This window comes from Aphelocoma coerulescens, chromosome 3 (assembly GCF_041296385.1).
Source record: "Aphelocoma coerulescens isolate FSJ_1873_10779 chromosome 3, UR_Acoe_1.0, whole genome shotgun sequence".
In the NCBI taxonomy this organism is placed as follows: Eukaryota; Metazoa; Chordata; class Aves; order Passeriformes; family Corvidae; genus Aphelocoma; species Aphelocoma coerulescens.
In genome coordinates, this window is record NC_091016.1 from 39,533,846 (window position 1) to 39,556,351 (window position 22,506).

Sequence of the window (22,506 nt, forward strand, 5' to 3'; positions counted from 1 at the left end):
CAGGGAAGATTCTTTTGAGTCATCATTCTGTCATTACATCAAACTGGTTTTGTTGTTCTGAGACACAGAAAAACAATCAGTAAGTTAAAAAGCACTGCCTCTGATCAGACACCCTAACCACTCATTTCCCACATACTGCTACAAGCATCAGGCTTCAAAGAACACAGCAGGAACACTTTAACACCTTTCCACAAGAGCAGCAAATGACCCCTCTACAATCCATTTCCCTAGCTCTCCTTCTCACTTCACCTTCAGCCCTCCCCAACATTTTGGGCTCCTCCAATTATTATAACTGTCTGTTTGTCATTAGGCTGAGATTCCACTCATTATCTTTCATCAGGCCATCAAGGAGAACATCCTCTTTCCCTTCTTCCAAATTCTTTCATAATATTGCTGCACTTCCAGCTTCTGTATGAGAAGCTGTTTTGTCCACAATACATATCTGACACCCTCACAGTGGTGCTCTTATGCTCCACTGCAGTAGAATTAATGAAATGGAAGGCCAGGAGACAACCAAAGCTGAAGGCCTTTATCAGGAACTTTCCTGGGGGTTGTAACCAAAGCCTTGTCCTCATAGATGCTGCTTAGTACTGCATTTACTAACAGTCAGCATCACTGTACTGCTGCTGACCCTTCAGGGCAGATAAGGACATAGAATTCTTTGCAATGATTAAGCTCACTGGTGCTAGACCTACAATCACACATATTTGGAATCAACACCAGCCAATCCACCTATGATGAAAATTTTACTGTTTGACGTGTGAAAGGAGGGCACAACTTCTCTGTTAACAGTATTTACCTTAAATATATAGAAAGCTTTTAGCCTCTTTCCAAAGAACATAACAGAACTACAAATTTCAGCCTGAAATGTAACTCCCCTTCAGGTTCTCCAACGCACTGACACCAACACATGCCAAGCTGAGGGGAGGAGGTGTCACTCACCGGATGGGGTTCATATCTGGCCGGCTGGGTTTAGAAACAGCTTTGACAAACTTCTCTGCCAGCCGAATCCTGAATGAACATGGAAAGAGAGCCCAGCAATTTAAGGAGGCCTTTGGCACAGCAGGGAGGTAACAGTTTCAACAGAGTAACTGATTAGACAACTCAGGACATGCAGACTGCCTCCACTGCTAGTTAAATGGGTCTAGCAAGACTTCTTTTCACCCCATCCCCCCAATTCAGTGCCCGGTGATACTGCCTATTATCCACTAGGAATGAGTCTCCATAGCTTACTCTAAAAGCTGTTGAACACTGATACGTTTATTAGGCTAGCAGGACTAGCAGAGACATCATGTCCCTGAGGAAGGAAACAGAGGGGCTGGTTCTTTCTCCCTCAGCCAGTTACCAACTATGCTCATTTATATTCCCAGAATGGTCAGTTTACCCCAGCCATGCCTAGCTCATGCTACACTAAGAAAGAAGCTAGAGCTGCCCTCATACACAGAGAAGACACAGTTGGAAAAGCCCATATGTACTTCAGAGCAGCTTCATTCCCAGTTCATCTTTATAGCAGTGTTTCAGGTGAATGCTGTGCTCAGCATTCAGCTTTTTGTCTAATCACTGTTTCCCGGTCACTCCTACTCATGCACAAGAAAAAAGCTTCTCCAGACCCTACATACCTCTGGTTGAAATGTTGTGTTCGAACATCATTGCCATTCAGCACCAAGACATCCAGGATGTGGATGGCACTGATTTTTCGCTGGGCTTTCCCCTAAGGAGGGCAATACAGAGATTTATTATTCAGACTGTTGTTATTTCAGCTTTGATTTAGAGCCTGTTTTTTGACAGGACATCTCTTCTAGCAAGAAGGCACCTTTCCAGATACTAGAAGCACACAAATTCCCTGCTACCCATTAAACTGTAGCATGGCATCCTCCAAGAACTGGTGTATCTCAAATACCCAGTTGCATCTTACAGGAGGGAGAAAGGGTGGGACCACAGCTGCTATCACCAGCTATCTGTGCCTTATCAGGTATCACAAAGCCCAGTGCACTACAGTATCCTCATCTGAGGTGCAAGAGGACAGGGGAACTCCCAGGCAACTGGGATTTTTCACTTTACACTGTGAATATACCATGAAGGTCTTCTCCCCACAGCGAGCAGTCACTACTGAGCAGTTGTGTACCCAAAGAGCCACAGACACATTAAGTCATGGTGGCAATGTCATCTGCTGTTCCACATAGAATAGCAACACATCAGGTCCAAAGTGTTTTCAGAACAGCGTTGAAAGTTTGCATCTCTAGGACTGGACAGAAAGAAGGAACTTAATCCAAAATAGTTACTCTAAAGATCATATACAAAAAAGAAAAACTTGGACCTGACACAGATGGAACATTTATTCTGCAGTATCTTAAAGAGATTAGGTGAAACTGCTCTTTGTATTTGCAGCAACATGGTAAGGGAGAGAGTAGGCTCCTACCTCTCCTTTCAGCTCATGAACAATCTCCACAGAGAGAAGAGTATCTCGTGGCAGCTCAGTTTTCAAATCCAGCTTTGTCCAGCGATCTGACTGGCGACCACCCCAGGTGTAGATCTGTGATTTCTGTACATAAAGACAGAGTCAGATTCAGCCAAGGCTTCCTGAGAGCAGGGGTGGAGAAGAGACCTCTAATGAGAGGTTGCAGAGCAACCCTCAGAGAACCTTTTTGTCCTAGGCTGTCACAGGCAGTTTCTTTATCATAAGTTTTAAGGAAGAACCTTAACCTCTACAGCAAAGGAACAAAAACACTGATTCTAATCTGCTGGTGACTTTTCACAACCACACAAAGAACCAGAAATAGAACACCTTTAAAAGGACAGTGAAGATAATTAGAGACACTAGCAGGAGTGCAGGTCTCTGTATAGGCTGAAATTACAGAAACAGGGTTAATTAGTGTGAAAAGCAGTGACATCAGGAGAAAGAAACATAAATAACTAGCAGTCTCAGGTACTACTGATGGGGATTCTTTCAGGCCTTTAAGGACAGGAAAGGATGGGATGAAACTGCAAGGCAGAATAGTAGCATTGAAATTAATCAGCAAAACTCCCAGACTGTTTTTAGCACTTACCCCTAACCCCAAGAGGAACTTCTGCTCACTTCCAGACACCATACACCGGTAATCTAACACTTGGCGAATTTTCTCCAGTGTGCTGGAATTCAGAGGAGTGGGTTTGTAACTGAAGGTATCAATGTCTGTGCCCTAAAAAGCAAAGTATGGAAAAGGCAAGACAGACACAATACATCAACAGGCAGGTAAACACAACTTCTACACAAAACAATAATCCAGGACTAACTTCTTCATCTCTTAATTCCAATATGAAAAAAAAGTTATATTTGTATGAAAGGACTCTAGGCAAGGTCTCACCTGGATCAGCTCAAAGAACTTGGACTTGGGATCTGAAGATGAAGGAGCAACACGAGCCTGATCAGGAATCTGAAAACAAATCCAAACAATTGATACTGTTATTCTTTGGCACATTCAAAGAAACATTTCTGGTTTCAATATATGACACAACATCCTGCCCCTGAAACTGCTGCTCTTGGGATTAGAGATGAAGAAGAGATGTCATGTGGCAAATATAACATGTCGTTATATATGTGGCAAATATAACGTGTCCAAATTTAATGTAGGTGTACCACATCTCACACAAACCAACTGGCAACTCCAGAAAGATTTCATCTAAACCTTTGATTTCACGTATATTTTGATGAAATACCTTTTCATCAAAGACACACAATCAGCCCGTGAAACTGACTGTCATATCTATGGCTCTACTGTAGTCAAAAGCTAAGGAAACAGAATCTGCAGACTCATAAAACAAGACCTTTTAGAGAGCTCTGCTGCTTGGGATCTAGGTGCTGACTTCACTCTGTGTACACTGAAATATTCTCAACTGCAAAGAAGCCTGCTCAGTTAAGCCATACACAATAAATCAGGGACATCCTGTTTGATTACATAAACAGCTTGAAACTGTTTCTGACTTTCCCACAAGACGAGATATTAAACATCTGTCTAGAAAGGCCTATCTGTACTGCAGCTCCACTCTTCTGTCACTGCACAATCTGCCTGCTTGACACCTCACTTACCCCCCACAGCTGGAGACACTCCTTTCGGATTTCAGCCTGCCGGGGCTCGCTCAGTGTTCTAAAGAAAGACAGCAGACTGTTAAGATGGTGAAACCTCCTTGATCTTACAGCAGTATATATCCCATCCCTATAGAATTTGGAACTTTCAGCATCTGGCTTGGGAACAACAAATATGAACTGCTCCACAACAGGTTGTACAAGAAAGGATGCTGCCTTCCCTCCCCACCCTCCAGTTCCTGTGTTTAGCTTTGTTTCATGGTCTGCATTTCTGATTATCAGCCATCACTTCATTCCATGAAAGTACCACTGGGTATAAATATTTTCAGTAAGTTATGTATTAGTACAAATTTATGCTAATCTCCAAGGGCTGGGTATACAGCCCTACTTAAGAATAACACTGAAGATCTGCTGAAGGCCATACAAAAAACAGTGTCAAGGTAGAATCAGCTCTAAGACAATTCCTAACTACCATACGCACTCAGCTTTCCACCATGTATTATGTCTGAATAACACCTGAACAGAAAAGTCGTGGCAGGAGAACATTGCAATGGCTTTCGTTTTATGCAAGAAATTAACGTCGAGCTTTAGGTAATTCTAGGTCTGTAACTTAGATGCTTTGAACTGCCCCTGGAAAAATGAACAACTATGAACCACACTCAGCTTGGATGGTTACTGTTGAATTGAACATAACAGCTGCAAGTTTTTCTGCTTACATTCCTGCTAAGAAGCAAGCTCACTTATGGTAACTGGAAATCATGCAATGCAAGGAAGCCTTCTCAACAAGGATGATAACAGACCATCAATTTTCAGGACTCCTCCAGCCACCCACGTCTCTGCAAATAACTCAGGTAGAGACACAAACTGAGCTACCTAAGAGCACTTTTCACTTTCCTGGCCCCAAAGGCCATGACAAGTACCAGCTCAAATCAAGAACTTATTAAACAAGGGCAAAGCAATTCATTAATAGTAGGTTAATTCAGTCCTCACCAAAAGCCAGAGGAATATACTCACGTGTCTTGAACAAAAGCACGAATTTTGGCTAGTGCCTTTATCTGAACTTTGCAGTGGCTAAAAGAGAAGAAAAGTTTTAGTCAGGGAGCAAATTAATCACCACCAAGATTGTTCTACTGTTCAAAACAAGAAAGAGTGCTGGGACAACAGGGGGGAGCCAGTCTGATTCACAGAGCAATGAGGGATCTTAGCCAACATGATTCAAAATGACAGGATGATCACTGGAATTAATTAGGCAGTACTTTCTTTTCTACACAGAACTCAGAAGCCAGTCACTAACAGTAATACAGCATTTCTGTCTGCACAGTCCCCCTGCTCTGCTCAGCCTCTCAGGGAACAAAAGCAGAGCAGTGTGGCAGCATCAACAAGTACTTCCATGACTGCAGGAAGTTACACCTGAAAGCCATGCTAAATGAATCTGCCTACAGCCAGCAGCCCTCATGACCCATAGTAACTCACTTTTCATTGGATTGGACGATGTAATTGTAGAAATCCTGGTTGTCTTTGATCACATTCAGTGGGACAATAAGATTCACATCCACATCAGAATTGCGCAGCTGGTTGAGTCTGATGTTCACTGTGAAGAGGTAATCCCGCACATCATCAATCCCTGACTTCAGGCCTTTGCATACCACGTACCTGCAGAGCAAGGCAGAGAGATCAGGTGGGTTCAGTTCTTTCACACAGCCAACTTTTCTGCCACACTCCCATTATAAAGACAGTTTCCCAAATCACAGGAACTCTTTCCTCCTGGATATCCCTGAGAAGATGCAATCTCACCTATCACTGAGTCATCATACATCTTCTATGCTCTGGAAAGACAGGAAAATGCAACTCTATGTAAACCCCCAAGATCTCCCTCAAGTAGTAAATCAATTCTGCTAAACTTGACAGGTACAATGAAAGCACAGATAATATCACAGAATCATAGAATGGTTTGGGTTGGAAGGGATCCTAAAGATCATCCAGTTCCAATCCCCTGCCCTGGGCATGGACACCTTCCACTAAACCAGGTTGCTCACAAGCCCCTATCCTACCTGGCCTTGAACCTCCAGGGATGAGGCATCCACAGCTTCTCTGGGCAACCTGCTCCAGTGCCTCACCACCCTTACAGTAAAGAGCTTCATTCTAATATCTAACCTAAACCTACTCTCTTTTAGTTTGAATCCATTCCCTCTTCTCTTGTCACTGTATGTCCTTAGCAAAAGTCCCTTTCCATCTTTCTTGTAGGCTCCCTTCAAGTACTGGAAGGTGCCAGGTAGGTCACCCCTCAGCCTTCTCTTTTCTAGGCTGAACAATCCCAATTCTCTCAGCCTTTCCTCACAGGAAATGTGCTCCATCCCTCTGATCATGTTGGTGTTCCTCCTCTGGACTATCTCCAACAGGTCCAAGTCCTTCCTCTGCTGGGGACCCCGGAGCTGGATGCAGCACTGCAGTGGGGTCTCACCAGAGCACAGCAGAGGGACAGAAAACCGTCCCTTACCCTGCTGGCCACACTGCTTTGGATGCAGCCCAGGATACCAGTGGATTTCTGGGCTGTGAGCACACAGTGCCAGCTCATATCCAGCCTCTTATATATCCCCTGGCTTCACTGAAACCATAGTTGTTTTATGCAAAATAGGATTTGTTATATATCCAGTTCCACAGCTACCTTCCCATAAGGGCAATTTGGCAAATATCATCTTTACCTTGTCCGTAATTTGCTAAACATCTAAAATGTTTCATCGTCCAAGACAGCTGCTAATTGAGGCAGGTCACAAAGTTTCCACGAGGCTTACCCAAATCCATTTATCACTGTATTTAGAGGATGGTTTTCTTTAGTAGACCCTCATGCTCAAGCATCTCACCTCTCCGAGTTAGCAGGGCGGCTTGTCACAGGTTTAAAGATGCAAATTCTCTCAAAGCAGCAATAGAGCAGATAAACAAGTCCCACACTGAATGGAGTAAATAGGTCAAAGGTTTTGCAGACAAAATGTCCTCCTGGAAAAAAAAGAGGAATTACACCAATGCCAGCAGATTATAAGGAAACAAGGAGATACCAAGCACCTCAATCCTCCTGCAGAACTAGTAACAGGGTTTTTGTGCAATTAAACAGCATCCAGAACACAGTTATGAACTGGGCCAGCAAGGCTTCATGAAACATCTTCCTGATGTCTCTTGCAGCAAAGAGAGAAAAGCATTCCCTTGACCAGAATCTAATCTGTATTTAGGCTGTCTCACAAGCAAACCTTCCAGGCCTAAACTGTGCCCTACAGCATGGCAGCATGCTATCCCAAAGCCTCCAGGGAAGAGGAGCCCTGATATATGCAACAAGGAACCATAGACTAGAGGAGAAGACACTTAGATTTTACCCAAAGAGAATAACTTGCCATCTAGAGAGAAAAGAGTCTGTGTTGCCCCTCTCCTTCAAACAAGATTCCCAATTTCCCCAAGCAAAAAGCAGGCATTTTTACAGAACTATCATCCATCCATGTAGGAGAGACTTAAAGAAGGCTGCACCTTCTATCATATCACATTTGAGACTACTGCTAAGTAGATCATTGCCTCAGGTTCTTCTAAACATAGGGCACAAGATAAAAATGATCTTTTTGTTGCCATTTGTCTTCTATATCAGCGCCAACAGCTGACTAAACTCAGTGGAAGAGAGGAGCCATCAAAATCAAACACAGCTGTAAGGTCCATCATTTAGCAGCAATGAGGTACAGCTAAGACAGGGTGAGGCATCATTTGTTCTGATCATACAGATGGCAGATTTAAAGCAGAAAAGCCTTCAGAAGTCAGGGGAAAGGAAGAACTGGATAAAGACTGCTCTCTGTTCCAATCAGCTGGAATATTCAGGAAGCTGGTCCAGCTACTGCCATAAAACTCAGATAGACTGTCCAGTTATCACACTGCGTGACCCTACCCCAAAAGAGTCACATAACCCAACAAATTAAATGCTTTAAATTAATGCATTTTAGCTCATGCTTTTAATTAAAAGCAAAATAGTGAGTATTATCTTATTTTTCTTACCAGCTCTCTTAGCTTTGTGACAACCATTTCAGGATTTATGCATGCACATTCAACTCTGTGCAACCTGGCCTCACGGCAGAGCACACTTCAAGGCACTAATAAAAACTGTACAGCAACATTCCCCAGAGCCACCCATACCTTAGTGAAGGAGGAAGATTAATGGACAAAACGTACCTGTCCGGACAATGGACAGTGCTGTAAGGAACTGGCAAAGCATGAGTTGTTTGCTTAGGATTTCTTGCAGATTCTCCTGACCCTCCACTGAGAAACCCTGCAAAGCACATAGCATATGATTAGTATCTCCGCACATCTGTTGGTCAAGCAAAGGATTCTGATGAGCTAAATAATGGAATCATGATCATTTCTGTTTCTTTAAGGTAAAAGAACTGACACCAGGAATTTTAATGGCAAGGCTTGCAGAATTTCACATTGTAGCTACAGACACATGTAAAATACCCTGCTGTATGCAGACCGAGGTGTCAGTTTTGTCACATTTTTTTTCATGCAGGAAGAAAAGAAATTGACCAACCCCATCAGCCATTAAGAAATGCACTCCCTTGTGATCAGTATTGTCCAAAACAAAATTCTGGAAAGCAGTAATGTTCTCTGATCGAGTGATGTCTCCGTCTCCATCAATCCCACCCTCTCCTAAGAAAAAAAAGGAGACAGTCAATAACGCGTTTGCAAGTACAAACAAAAGATCAGTATGTGCAGATGATCTATAGTATTCAATCAACATTTAGTCAGAAATTACAAAGACCTTGATAGGCGAATAAGCACTAACAAAGTCCCTTGTTCACCACCAAAAATGCTATTTAATTTAGAAAAATTATTCAGATTGTGTGGTCAGGCTAAAACAAGACCATAAAATAACCATGCTCAAAGGATGTGTTGTATATTAGCCTCAGCAAAAGACAAATTAGGATGATATGACAACATAATATTCTCATCCAAGCAGGAATGGCACATAACCTACTGAAAATGTAAGATGCAACCTCACTGCACAGCTCACCTGTTAAAAACATGTTATTACAGACAAAGGAGAATTCTTTATATTGTGCATTTGTAACCTCCTACTAAGAATTCAAATCATTCCATAGAAAACATAATAGTCTATTTTCAAACACAATGTAATTTGGGCTTTAAAAAAGCAACACCCCAAAAAAAACTGTGAAGAAGTTTATAAAGAGAGTAGGGACAGAGACGTAGGCTTTGTGCAAAAATACTCATTAAGTTCTCCCATATGGTTCTTTTTAAAGAGAGCTACATTGCCCCCCAGCTGGTGTTTTAGAAAGCTGATGTAAGGTGTATTCTAGAGCTCACCAGTTCTGCCTTTAGGAAGCCTGAATTTCTGTTTGGTATTAGTCCCTGTAAATCTTCTACAACTACAGATTCTATTACCTCAACTGGAGGACTAGAAAGCAGAAGAGATCAGGATGCATGATAGTGTTTTGATAACTAAACTCCTCACCAACCATCTTGTCAATAAGTGAAGTGACACTGGAATTTGTTACCATTCTTCACAACAGAAGTATCATGGCAGGCTACTTTATTCCCATCAGTGGAAGAGAATTTGTACACACCTCACTAGATTTTATAGCAAAACAGAAAAGGATCAAGAAAATGAATCAAAATCATTGGGTTATTACTTTCTCCAGGTATCTCCTCCTCTCCATAATACCAGATTGCAGTGAGCTATGAAGATCCAAACACTGCAACCATTTGAACAAGGTGTTTATCAGCCTTGCTGCCCTTGCCATGAACCTTCACTTTAACTAAGACCTAATCCTTAAGTGCTACTAACCATTCTCTAAGGGCTCATAGTCAGGTGTCAAGAGTGGCAGCCAACAAGAGTCAGTGGTGGAGAGGAAAAAAACCACACCAGGCACAATGGAAAAGCAAACCCTTTTCTCTACAAGACAGTCACTTTCCCGTTCCTTTCATTTTGTCTGAAATAAGCAGCATGAATACTAGCAATCCTTGGATTTCCCCTCATAATCCTAAAGGTAAGGCAGACAGGAGGCTCAAACATATCACCAAGATTAACAAGTTACAATGCATGAGAAGAGATGCAGCAATTGTCTGTGTACACCTGTTTAGTCTGTCTGGAAGCAAGGCAGAACATGTTCACATAATAAATATCCTTGGATTAAGCAGATATTTAGTCACAGTGATTCAGATAAAGCCTCTAGCCCCAATCTGTTTTATTTATCTTTGCTAAAAGCCCACAATCAATTATCAGAGCACAGCTAGTGAGCTCTCATATAGAAACATGCTGACAGTCAGGCAAATGAGGTTTCTATCTCTGGTTCTGCTAATAGATCTTTGGGCACACCAGGAGGCTGGAGCACCTCTCCCATGAGGACAGATTGAGAACAGTGAGGCTATCTAGCCTAGAGAAAAGAAGGCTCTAGGGAGTCTAGGCACCCTCCAGTACCTAAAGCACGCTACAGGAAAGATAGGGAGGGACTTCTTATGAGGGAGTATAGTGATAGAATATTGGATAATGGCTTTAAACTGAAAGAGGCTACATTTAAAATAGACATTAGCAAGAAATTCTTTACTCAGAGTGATGAGTCACTGGGACACATTCCCCAGACAAGTTGTAGATGCCCAGTCTCTGTTCATGGCCAGCTTGGATGGGGCTTTGAGCAATCTGGTCTCCTGGAAGGTGTCCCTGTTCACAGCAGGGGGGGATTAGAGCTAGATGATTTTTAAGGTCCTTCCAACCCACACAACTCTATGATAAGTCATCTCATTCACTGTGTTTCAGGCTGAGATCAGTGATTGAGAAAACCATTGCCAAGCAATCTTAAAACAGTCTATAATGTTCAGATAAGCAAAGTACTCAAATATCAACTACTACAATGAAACACATTCCCAGGCCAGACTGGTAATAAGTGCAGAAAAATTATTTGATATGCAAGCTCACCAATCTCAACCCTTTTCTCCAATGACAGCCCCCTTCTACCTTGCAAAATGGTTCCCTAGGCTTCTCCTAGATCCCCCTGCTGGTATCAGTACCAGCCCTGCCACTAATACAGAGGCTGCAGCATAAGCAAAAATATTCATGGGTGCACTACATACCATAATAAGGCTCAAAGAGCTCACTGGAAGCAGAATAGAAGTCCTCCAGTTTAAAATCATTTGGTCCTTTCAAGGTCATGCCAAATCCTTTTGCATGCCACTTCCGCCTCCACAAGACATATTCAGAGAAGCCTCCGGGACCAGCACACACATCAGCAAAGTAGAGCAGCTCTGCATCATACTCCTTTATCAAAGGCACCTGCAAAAGGAAACTGAGGAAATTCTACTGACCCGTAACAGCTCCCATCAGTCAAACCACATACACCATAAACTACACTGCTCAGAGGAGTCTTTCAACTACCTGTTTTCCCAGATAGCATCCTAAGGATTCTCCTTTCTTCCCACCTTCCACATTCTCTGAGAAAGCACTGCTCTTTGAAAGTTAGAGGCACTCACCCCTTGGTAGTCCTTAGGGTTTGTAAACATGTAGTCAAAGACATGGTCCATATTTGCCATCTTCATTGCAGCCCTGTGAACACATAAACAGGGCCTTGTTAAGTTTCATCCTTGGCTCCCACAGCTGAAAATGGACATAAATGAGAAAAGGACTACACTACCAAGCATTCTACAAACCTGTTCAGAAAGAAAGCTCCACGGATCATCTCATAAGGGTTAGACCTTGTTCGGGCTCGACGCATTTCTTCTCCATCCAGCTCATCAAATACACTCTGCACAAACAGAAACAAAGCTCAGCTGGACCTGGTACAGGCTGGAGGGATAGGCAGGCATCAGCATTTCCCATCTTCTTGCTTCTCTCTCCTTAGACAGCAAACTCCATGAAGATTTGGTTCACTGATACAAAATGTTTTTCTGTCTCATAATGATATTTGCTCTTCTTCTAAGCCACCTCAGCTCTTAAGCAAATTTAATAACACTGACAAATTCTGTACTGATAGCTCCAGAGCCTGATAATCTGGTTAGCCACCTCAAAAGCAGTCCCAGCCTAAAGTATTTCTTTCACATATATACACACACACTCTACTGCAATATACAAGGGCATGATAAAATCTAGGAGGGAAGACTGAACAGACAAGAAAAGAAGGGGAGCTCATTTCCTTAGCTTATTCAAGCCTTCAGCCTTTCAGTCAGACTAAGGGCGGGTGACTGTTTTCAATCATCTCTGTGCTGGTTTTGGCTGGGGTAGAATTAATTTGTTTCATAGTAGCTAGCACTGAGATACATTTTGGATTTGTGATGGAAACAGTCTTGATAACATAGAGATGTTTTTGTTACTTTTGAGCAGCGTATGAACAGTATTAAGGCCTTTTCTGCTTCGCATACCAGCCTGCCAGCAAGTAGGCTGGGAGTGCACTCTTGTGGAGCTTGGAGGGCACACAGCTGGGCCAGATGACTCCAACTATCCAAACAGATATTCCAAACCATATCCCATCATGCTCAGTATATAAATCTGGGGGAGGAAGGAGGAAGCCAAGGACATTAAGAGTTATGGCTTTTGTCTTCCCAAGTAACCCTTGTACATGATGGAGCCCTGCTCTCCTGGAGATAGATGGCTGAACACCTGCTTGCCCATGGAAAGTAGTGAACTAATTCCTTGTTTTGCTTTCCTTCCATTGAGTGGCTTTTGCTTTACTTATTAAATTGTCTTTATCTCAGCCTACGACTTTTCTTAACTTTTACCCTTCCCATGCTCTCCCCAATCTTGCTGGTGGGTGAGTGAGCAAGCAGCTGCAGGGGGCTTAATTGCCAGCTGGAGTTAAACCAAGACAATCCTTTAGAAGGCTGAGGTTCAAAAAAGGTTGCTGAACAGATAGTAAAAAACAGGATGCTCAGTCATCCCAGTGACATGGAGGTGACAAAGGACATTCTGCACTCTTGTAAATTATCTAACTATTCAATCCTTTTCAATTATTTATTTAACTTGCTTCTCCAAAATTTCAGTTCCTCTCTAAAAAGGGGGCCCACCTTGCACTGCAGGACACTACGTAAAAGCTCTTCATTACAGAACTCTGTTTCATCTTCAATCACCAACTTCCTCTGCAACAGGACAAGAACACAGCAATTAGCAAACATGATATCGTCATTTCAGGATGCAGCATGTACCAATAATGGATGAAGGCTGTCAATCACATACTAGGCTGTATCAGCAAAAGCATGGCAATTAGGCTGAGGAATTATTCTCCCCTGTTAGGCATCTTGAGACCACATATGAAATGCTGCATCCAGTTTAGCACTCCCTGGTACAAGAACAGACATACTGGAACAAAAGCAGCAAAACAGCCACCAAAATGACGAGGGTGAAAAAGCACCTGGTGTATAAGAAAAAGCTGAGAACAGTTTGTTCAGAATGCAGAAAGGGAGATCCTATTGCTGTACCTAACAATGGGACAAGTTCTTAACAACAGGAGACAGAAAAGATTGACCTAGGCTCCTAAAGATGTACAGCGTCAAGACAAGAAACACCGGACAAAAGCCACATAAGAAATGCCAGTTAGCCATATGGAAATTTTCTTTTGTTAAATGGGTCGTCAAACACTGACCAGATGCCCAAACAGGCTGTAAAGTTTCCATCCTTGAAAATACTCAAAATACGACTAAACAAGGCCTTGAGCAACCTGAGCAGATGTAGTTGGACCTGCTTTAAGCAGGAAGCTGAACTAGCAACCTCAAGAGGTTGTTTGCAGTCTAGGCTATTCTACAACTATCTGACATGGCAACTGATCCAGGCTGAGTACTCCTGCTTTGTCTTAGGCTGGTAAGTACTGAGATATAAAAAATTACCTTCCCCACAGTCATCCACTCCTTCAGCTCCTGGGCATCTGGGATCTCTGTGGTACACTCAGGGCACCAGTCTACCTTCTCATAGGCACTAGGCTGCAAACACAAGTCATGGGAAGAGCCAAAGATGTTTTTACTAGAAAAACACAAAAACAAATTGCTCCCCAAAAGCTTGCCTCCCAATGCTAGCATAAGGGGTTATGCCATGACTTTAGGGTCAACCATAGAGTTTTTTCCTCCTGGACTAAAACATATCGTCTTTATTTTCAAAATTAAAAAGGACTCCAAATGCCACCTCACCACTTTCCCCTTTATTAGAGTCTGATAATCAAGGCAAAACAGAAGTCTAGTACTCAAAGTACAGTTTAGAGACACTGGAAAAGAGACAGTTGCCAAAAAATCCCACGCTTGTTTTACGCATTCTTTCTCCTAGCTTTTGCTGAACACAACAAGAGAAACAGGACTTAAAACAGGAAGTACTTACCTCTGGCTCATCCTGCCAATCAATATTAAGCTCCCCATCAAATCCTTTGAGGGTCAGGCCAAAACCTCTCCTTCCCTTCTGATTGGAGGCCTCAACAATATCCTTCCTGCCTTGGCCGTATTTTCCCAGACCTTCTCCTTCCCGGAAGCCCATCTTGGCCTATAAAGGGAGCAAAGGGAGCACACTGAGGCAAGTGAACTTGAGTTTTTGTACTACTGCTAAGGTCAGAGACTAGTGGAGAAAATGGCACATCACCCTGAAGTGACTTGAAGGCACTGAGCGTTTTTGATCTCAATTGTAGCTTTCAGGACTTTTGAGTGAGTTCACTTCACTGAGGCAAGATACAAAAAAACTAGATCTGAAGAATGATTTTTGAGATGACAGCAAATTACAAAAGGTTCAATAATGCGGGAACAGCCTGCTCAGAGGGAAAAAAGTACTGAGGAGCCTGGAGCCATTCATCACAGGGTTCAGTAAGCATGGATGGTTCATAAAAAAAAGGTGCTGGTACAGGAAAATATTCACGTTGTGATGATATTCTTTGTTGTCAACATGCATTCACACGCATTTCAAGTATCAGTTAAAACTTCACGTAAAACTCAGAGGAGGAATGCAAGACACACTGCTCCTGAAACACATACACTTCTCTTAGGTTAAAAGAACTATGTTCATTAATTGCTAGTTTTTCAGGCTTTTCTCTTAGTAAATTTTAGCAATAAGAGAACAATAATAAAAAGCAGGGATGCAGTCAATTTCATATATGCACAAGACAGTAAGGAAGTAGAAGACTTAATGACTGTTTCACTTTGAATGTTATCCATATACTCCTTCCTGTGAGAAACAAAAAAAATCACTTGTCACCAATCTGTATGAGGAACAACACAAGAATATCTGACAGGTTTTAAACAAAGGTACATGGTGTTTTCCCATTGCCTTTGCTCTGAATCAGACCTTGAAGTATGTACACCAGATGTCACAGCCACCGAATCTGTTTTACACCAGTTTTCTAAGGACAGAATTTTGAAAATCTAGTAATTAAGGACCATTTTCCTTTTGCTTACCAAATGCTGCCAAATCTTTAACTAAATCAACTTTAAATACAAATTTATGAGGGCTTATTAAAAAAAGCCTCATAGATTCAGTAGTAAAGTACCTGTATTGGAGCAACTGAAAACACACTTCCTAACTGGCTCAGGAGAAGTCTCCAAGGACAGACAGTCTTACTCTCGAATCAGCAAACTGCTGCCCAGTGCCAAAAATGCACATGGACAGATTCTGAATGATCAGCAACAAGATTTAACTACAGAGAGGCACAATCAGCAACTCTCAGCCTCTGGATCCCACTGAATTTTGAATTCAGCAAGAAAGTTCTTTTTTCATGTAGAGCTATGATCCTGCTCATCAGCAGCACTGCAACTCCTTGAGAAGCAGTTCCCACTCCCTGTTTCCACTCCTAGCAGCAGCTATCACTTCCCAGCTTCTAGCAGAACACTGCACTTCTAACTTGGCAAAGGCAGGTACAAGCTGGTCTACCACCATGGAAAGACAACCAGCTCAAGCTCCTGTGAGTACAGCACCAGCACAGAACAAAGCAGGACCCACATTCAGGCCCTCAGTGAGTCCCAAATTACAACTATACATCTCATCTTCTCTGCTGCCCTTGGAAATAACATTTTTGTTTCTCTGTTCTTTCATGATTATGAGATACTCACGATACTACAGAGATAAAGTTTGCATCAGGAAACAAGCATGTATGAAAAGAGACTCAACTTCTCTACAGGCTGCTATTGCCTTAAATTCAGGAACAAGTTGCCAAATTTGGGACTACCATGAGACTGCCAACCATTTTCTCAGAACTTTTTAAAGCACTTTCTTGCCCATGCTAGTATTGTGCAGTCAAGGGGTGGCTGATCACTTTCAAAGTTTAGTTGTCACAGTCACTATCCTTCACAACTCCCTGCCTTTCTAAGAAATTTCCAGCCCTACATAAGGCAGAGTGGTATGACTTGAAAGAGAAAGAAATACCTTAATAACTAAGGCAATAATTCCACAAAAGTATACCAGCCAGCCTCCAAGACCAAACAAATTAATGGCAATCACGTAATTTGCTAAGGCCTTTCTTACAAAGCATTTAAGTCAAGCATTGCAAAAATAACACCATAGGACTTTTTTATCATGCTCAGTAAGCTGACTTACCCAGAGATCCTTTCCTTCTTACTCACCTCCCTGCTCTTAGACCTTGAACTCAACTTTTTTTTTTTAACAGATCCACTTAAACCAAGATCTCTCAGCCCTCCCAACTGCTGCTAGTATACAGCTCAAAGATGCAGAGAGCCCTGCTACAAAGAGGATCAGAATCAAAGCATTTTTTATAACAAAATGGTCTTTTCACTTCGCTCTCATCAGTTCTAAATTGTTTGGTCCAAAACTATTTTGACCTACCATAAGCTTTTGGGAGACACTGTTATACATTGAGTAGCGAGATGAAGTACCCTCCACAAGAGAGTCTTGTTTGAACTCATTTCTGAAGACTGGTCTTTTTTCATCGCTCTCACTGTCAGACCCACTGGTGCTACTGGAGGACTCTGAAAACAAAAAAGTGAGAATGAAAATAAAAATAAAATGGAAGAAAGACATCTCAGTAACCACATTAGAATACAGTGTGACTCATTAAACCCTCTGAACACACACACAGAGGACACTTCAGTATCTCAAATGTGATAGGGGAAGCACGCAGGTGTAATATAAAACACCCTGTGCAACCAACACTTGGTTATCTTCCCTGTTGCCTCAGGGACACACACAACCTCTCTGACCCCATGGATTCCAAGCCCCACAAAGGACTGGCAAACCCCATCACACCAGCAGAGCAGCCACAGCATGACCACAACAGTACTGTGGTGTGCCTGACCTTTGTAATGATCCTGAGGAACTGAGAAGGTCCACAGGGATTCTCTCCTGAGAATAGTGACAATCACACCTTGATGAAACATACTGAAGTTCTCTCCACATCCTACCTAACTACAAGTGTAAATCCATCCCTAACTTAGCCAAAAACCCACATCAAGTACACAGGCATCTACCAAATTGCCAACACTGCAGAAAGAAAAGTTAAACTTATTATACTTCAATTTGACCCCCACTATCTAGTTAAATAGCAAGGATCCCCAAGTTCACTACAGCAAGTGAGAGAGTTTTTCACATCTAGAACTTACTGATACATACAAACTCAAGTGAAAGCTTGAGACAGGAGACACCAATCTCTTGGTGGAGACACCAATCTCTTTTAAAATACCTTGAGAGAGGTTTGAGGAAGAACTTAATCAAGTCAATGGTTCAATCAGGGTAATAAGTATCAACATACATAGCAGGCACTCAAAATAAACCTTTCTCACCAGAAACTGATGCATCAGAACCTTCATGGGCACCAAACAAGGAAGCTCTGTCTGTGCCCAGCTACCCCTTGGAATGTAGTTGGTAAGAACCTAGGCCTGTATGGAGCTGTATAGTCCTCACTGCTGCACTCCAGCTGTGAGATGCCCAAACCTACTCACTCCAGGCAGGATGTAACTGGGATCTGGGCAGGAATCATGGTAGTTTCATTTGCCTCAGCCTGCTCTGTACCAGCTGGGTGCCTAGGGGAGCCTTACAAAATCCAGTGAGTCCTTCTGTTTTTCCTGGGGTAATATCACTATGAGGATGAAGCAGTGGCACAAGTTTCTTACTATGGCTAATTTATACAGACTGCAGGAGCAGCAATCCACAGCAAGCACAGCCATGCTCTGTGTTGGCCCTATGCCTCTTGAGCTCCCTTGTTTGCCAAGTGCTAGAAATCACTTTGTGCTGCTTTGTACAACTAGGGGAAGTTGAGCTATAAAAGTTGCCCTGAGATAACACAGAAGATTGTTAGCAGAGTTGATCTTTTCCTGCTTATCACTTAAGAAGGGATAACTTAGCTCCACAGAAGTGTTAAAAAAACACGAAAGATATTTTAATACTTAAAAAGAACGACTGAACTTTTCTTACATTTGTCTAAATTAAGAAAAAAAAGACTATTTCTCTCTCAACTCACAGATCTCTGTATTTTCCTGTTCTGGAAAACTGAGCATCAGTGAAGTAATAGGAAACAACTGAAAAATTAGCAAAAAAAGGCCATTACAAGAAAGTGAAGTAAAAATGAAAGACACCACAGTGAAATATACAAATGTAGTTAAAACCTTTTCAATGTGTCCTCAGTGCTTGTTGCTGAGCAATCAGATTTTAAGATTCAGGACTTGTGTCCCCACGTAACTACTACACTTGAGTTTTACAGTATCAACCTTTGAGGCTTCCAGCTCCAGACAAGGAAGGCTTTGATTCAACTTGTGTTTGCAACATTCTATACCCATCTTGATTTTCAAACATCTGTCGCACAAAATCTATTTCTGTTTCTTTCATGGAGTTTTTAGCTAAGAACACACTCACAAAGGATTTTTGCTTTAAGGTCAGTTACTGCTTTCTGCTTTTTCAGTTAACTTTCCTACCTGCCTTTGAGCTGTGTCTTATTTTCTAGAGACTCATATAGTGCCTTAAACCCAATACCCACTACATAAGTTTCACGGGAGTCCCTTCACAACTTTTCTTGTTTTTAAGACTTGCTAAGCCATGCTCAGCTGACATTAGATCTCAAATCACTTTTTTCCCGACCTCCCCTCTTTCATTAGAAACCACAGTGGGTGTAATAGACTACTAAGCAATTAATTCTACCCAAATGTTGTCCTTGAACTGTACCAACTTGGTTTTTAATCACCAAGGCTTAAAGCCTATTTTGAACCATTTATGAACTCAATAATCAAAAGGTTGGGTGGGGAATGAAAAAAACATTTGTTTGAATTTTTTAGCCCAGCCCTGAGTGCACAGAGCATTCCCTACCTGAGCTCTCACATTCTGCACCTCTGACCTCCTCACTCACCTTGGGCCTTGCCAGACAGGTACCCATACACACCCTGCAACTACAGCTACTCCCAACCCACTCATCTTCCACACACAACCCCTTCCATTTTCACAAGGGAAGGCTTCTTTATGTGTTCAGGCTCTTGAACACTTCATGACCATGGGAAGAAGACTGATGTAGCAGGCATGACAGTAAGGCAACCTGAAGTACCATCTTGGGAGAGTTTAAAGTGTCCCACAACAGCAGTACCAATTATGTAGGGCACGTGCCTCAACTGTTATATATCCCAATTCCAGGTGAAAAAGCATACTCCAAGAAAAAGCAGGCAATTAGTTAACTCCAAAATAGATTTTCTTTCTGAAACAGAACACCTGTGAGCTCTCACAACTCTGTTCTCCCCTGGAAAAATCACACGGAGCCAGCATAAGAGATGGGTCCTACAAAGTAGAAGCTCCAACCAACCAGCCCCTCCGTATTCATCTCAATTTCTCCCATCTGCAGAAATTAGATAAGACTACTGATTTCTTTCTTCCTTTTTAAACAAAATTATGATTATGATGCTTCTTTATGGCATAACACCCACAGTGCCTCAGTACTGAGTTTCCAAACCAGAAATAACTGCTGAAACTGAAAAGACCAATATGACAAGCATGTTTAGAGCTTTGGATCATGCACATGTCATCTGCCTCAAATTCAATTTTCTACATCTGAATTCATACAATTCCCAGACAAAAAAGTTTACATAAGATTTTAAAAAAGCCTAAAAGAATTCACACCAATCCAAGGTTGTGAAAAGAAATAATGTACCTTTTTTCCTAATGAGAGAGTATGCCCTTGAAGTTCAAGCTGTTAATTAGTACTTAGGAGATGTAGGTTCAGTTCCTGGTTATTATTTACATCCCCTGCAGCAGCACATACCAGATCTCCAACCTTACCTTGAGTAGTATGATTACTATATTGATTTTCATCATCTGAAGTAGAACTGAGGGTTAATCCCAAATCTTCCATCCTCTTCTTCTGCTTATTTTGGGGGCTGCTAAATTCGGGTTCTGTCCTTCTCTTCATGTTTTCCTGAAATGCTAAAAGAAGATCACACTTGGCAAACATTACGCAAATTAACTTTCTGTAAGGCACAGCAGCATGGTGGCATACATCATGTTATGCTGTTCAGTATTAGGCTTCTCAACTTAAATGTCTTCAGGTAGCAGGATTAGCTTCTTTTGAACCTGCCTTTTTAAACAGCTCATCTAATTAATCAAACAGGAAACTGATATGGAAGATTCCCTGTAACTGATGAATTTCAAATCACTTCTACAGTCTACTTATCCCCCAAATGCAAGCAGATGAAGTCAACCCAGACACAGATACTTAGATAACTTAAATATATGGCAGTTCATTACTACTACTGAATCAGATTCATTTTATCCAAACACAGTGAAAAAATGTAAGATTAATCTAATGGAGAATATGCAAGGTGGAACCAATTTCTCATGAGACTCCAAACAACTCTGACCTTACCTCTGCAAATGTTAATTAATAAAGGAGCTTTCCTACATTACTTGTATAACAGAACTTTATTAAATATGTGTGCTCAAGTTGTGTGTGTTGGTTGTGTTTTTCACCAAGAATCACTGGCAAGATATCCAGCTTCTGGATGTGGCTGATAAACTTTGCATAAACCCAGAGAAAGGTCTAATGCTTAAGACGGAGTTAATAGAAGCCAGCTTGGAAGACTTGCAGAAGACAATAAGCAAGGAAAGGGAAAGCAGGTAAAAATTTAAAGGCAAAAATGCTTAGCACACCAGCTAAAACTTCCCTGCTACTGAAAAGAAAAAAAAAAAAAAAAACAAAAGAAACTGAACCTCCATTAGTGTTTATTATTCTACATAAGATTGTTGGGCTACAAAAGATACCCCACGTCACCAATTCAAACCTTCAGTTATCAAACGTATTTCCACAAACACATACAAGGCAGCTTAACGCCAAATCCTTTTTTTATCCCCACAACTCTGACTGCAAAATGATCCCACAACCTCACTGCTCTATGGCTAAGAAATCTTTTCACTTCCACCAGAAGTTCTGTTGCAGACAACTCACCTTTATCTGCTCTTTCCTCAATTGAGAGTTTTGGTTTTTTCCCCTTGTTTATGTCTAACAAACCAGCCACTTTATATTTCTTCTGAGATAGCCAAATGAGAGCCCAACACACTTTCAGCTCACCCCTGCCAGCTCCCTGTCGAGACCACCACCCTCCGAACCCCACTTATGGTCCCTCAGCACACCTGCCTTCCCAACAAATTTCAAACCATGTAAAACTAGGAGCAAGTGAGGGACACCCAGTCTCTCAGGAGCCTCGCAGCTGCGAGGGAAAGCCCCTCCACATCCCCAGCCATGCCCCACAGCCCCCTTGCACCGCACCACCGGCCTCTCACTGAATCATTTAGGTTGGAAAAGACCTCTAAGGTCATCGAATCCAACCCACGACTGAACACCGCCATGGGAACTAGACCATAGCACTGAGTGCCACGTCCAGTCTTTTCCTGAACACCTCTAGGGATGGTGACTCCACCACTTCCCTGGGCTGTCTATTCCAGTATCTAATCACCCCTTCTGTGGAGAAATTCTTCCTGATGTTCAACCTGAACCTCTCCTGGTGCAGCCTGAGGCTGTGTCCTCTTGTCCTGGTTGCCTGGGAAGAGGCCGATCCCCACCTGGCTACACCTTCCTTTCAGGTGGTTGCAGAGAGCGATAAGGTCTCCCCTGAGCCTTATCTCCTCCAGGCTAAACACCCCCAGCTCCCTCAGCCGATCCCCACAGTACTTACCCTCCGGACCCTTCACCAGTTTCGCTGCCCTTCTCTGGCCTCTTGCCCCCGTCACACCGCCCGCCGCGCAGCCCCCGGTCCCAAAGGCCAAGCCGAGACCCGCCCGCAGGCGGAGGGCGTGCGGCGGGGAGACCGCGGGACCCGCCGGCGGCCGCGCTCCGCGCTGACCCACACACGCCCGGGGGTCGGCGGACAGCGCCGCGCTAGAGCGGGCAGCGTTCACGGCGAAAGCGGGGCAGGCGGGTGGCCGCGACCGGCTGCGAAGGGCTCCGGCTGCGAAGGGCTCCGGCGAGGGGAGGGCGCCAGGCCGCCGCCGCCGCCGCCGCTTTCGTTTCCCCGCTCGGACGCGGCGT

The 22,506-nt window shown here is 42.8% G+C and overlaps 1 protein-coding gene across 1 annotated transcript in view; it reads right to left on the reverse strand.

Annotated features, from left to right (window-relative positions):
- CMTR1 (cap methyltransferase 1) overlaps positions 1-22,506 on the reverse strand; it is a 28,919-nt gene extending 6,413 nt beyond the window's left edge. Inside the window, exons 1-20 of the mRNA XM_069009842.1 lie at positions 22,154-22,506; positions 20,265-20,408; positions 16,839-16,981; positions 14,397-14,555; positions 13,916-14,008; positions 13,100-13,171; positions 11,750-11,844; positions 11,573-11,645; positions 11,177-11,375; positions 8,619-8,737; positions 8,264-8,360; positions 6,925-7,057; positions 5,537-5,716; positions 5,078-5,134; positions 4,067-4,124; positions 3,345-3,413; positions 3,048-3,179; positions 2,420-2,542; positions 1,620-1,711; positions 943-1,011 (exon numbers count right to left, since the gene is read on the reverse strand). Coding sequence (XP_068865943.1) covers positions 943-1,011; positions 1,620-1,711; positions 2,420-2,542; positions 3,048-3,179; positions 3,345-3,413; positions 4,067-4,124; positions 5,078-5,134; positions 5,537-5,716; positions 6,925-7,057; positions 8,264-8,360; positions 8,619-8,737; positions 11,177-11,375; positions 11,573-11,645; positions 11,750-11,844; positions 13,100-13,171; positions 13,916-14,008; positions 14,397-14,555; positions 16,839-16,981; positions 20,265-20,394 — 2,093 coding nt within the window. The 5' untranslated portion in view covers positions 20,395-20,408; positions 22,154-22,506. The remainder of the gene's footprint in view (positions 1-942; positions 1,012-1,619; positions 1,712-2,419; positions 2,543-3,047; positions 3,180-3,344; positions 3,414-4,066; positions 4,125-5,077; positions 5,135-5,536; positions 5,717-6,924; positions 7,058-8,263; positions 8,361-8,618; positions 8,738-11,176; positions 11,376-11,572; positions 11,646-11,749; positions 11,845-13,099; positions 13,172-13,915; positions 14,009-14,396; positions 14,556-16,838; positions 16,982-20,264; positions 20,409-22,153) is intronic.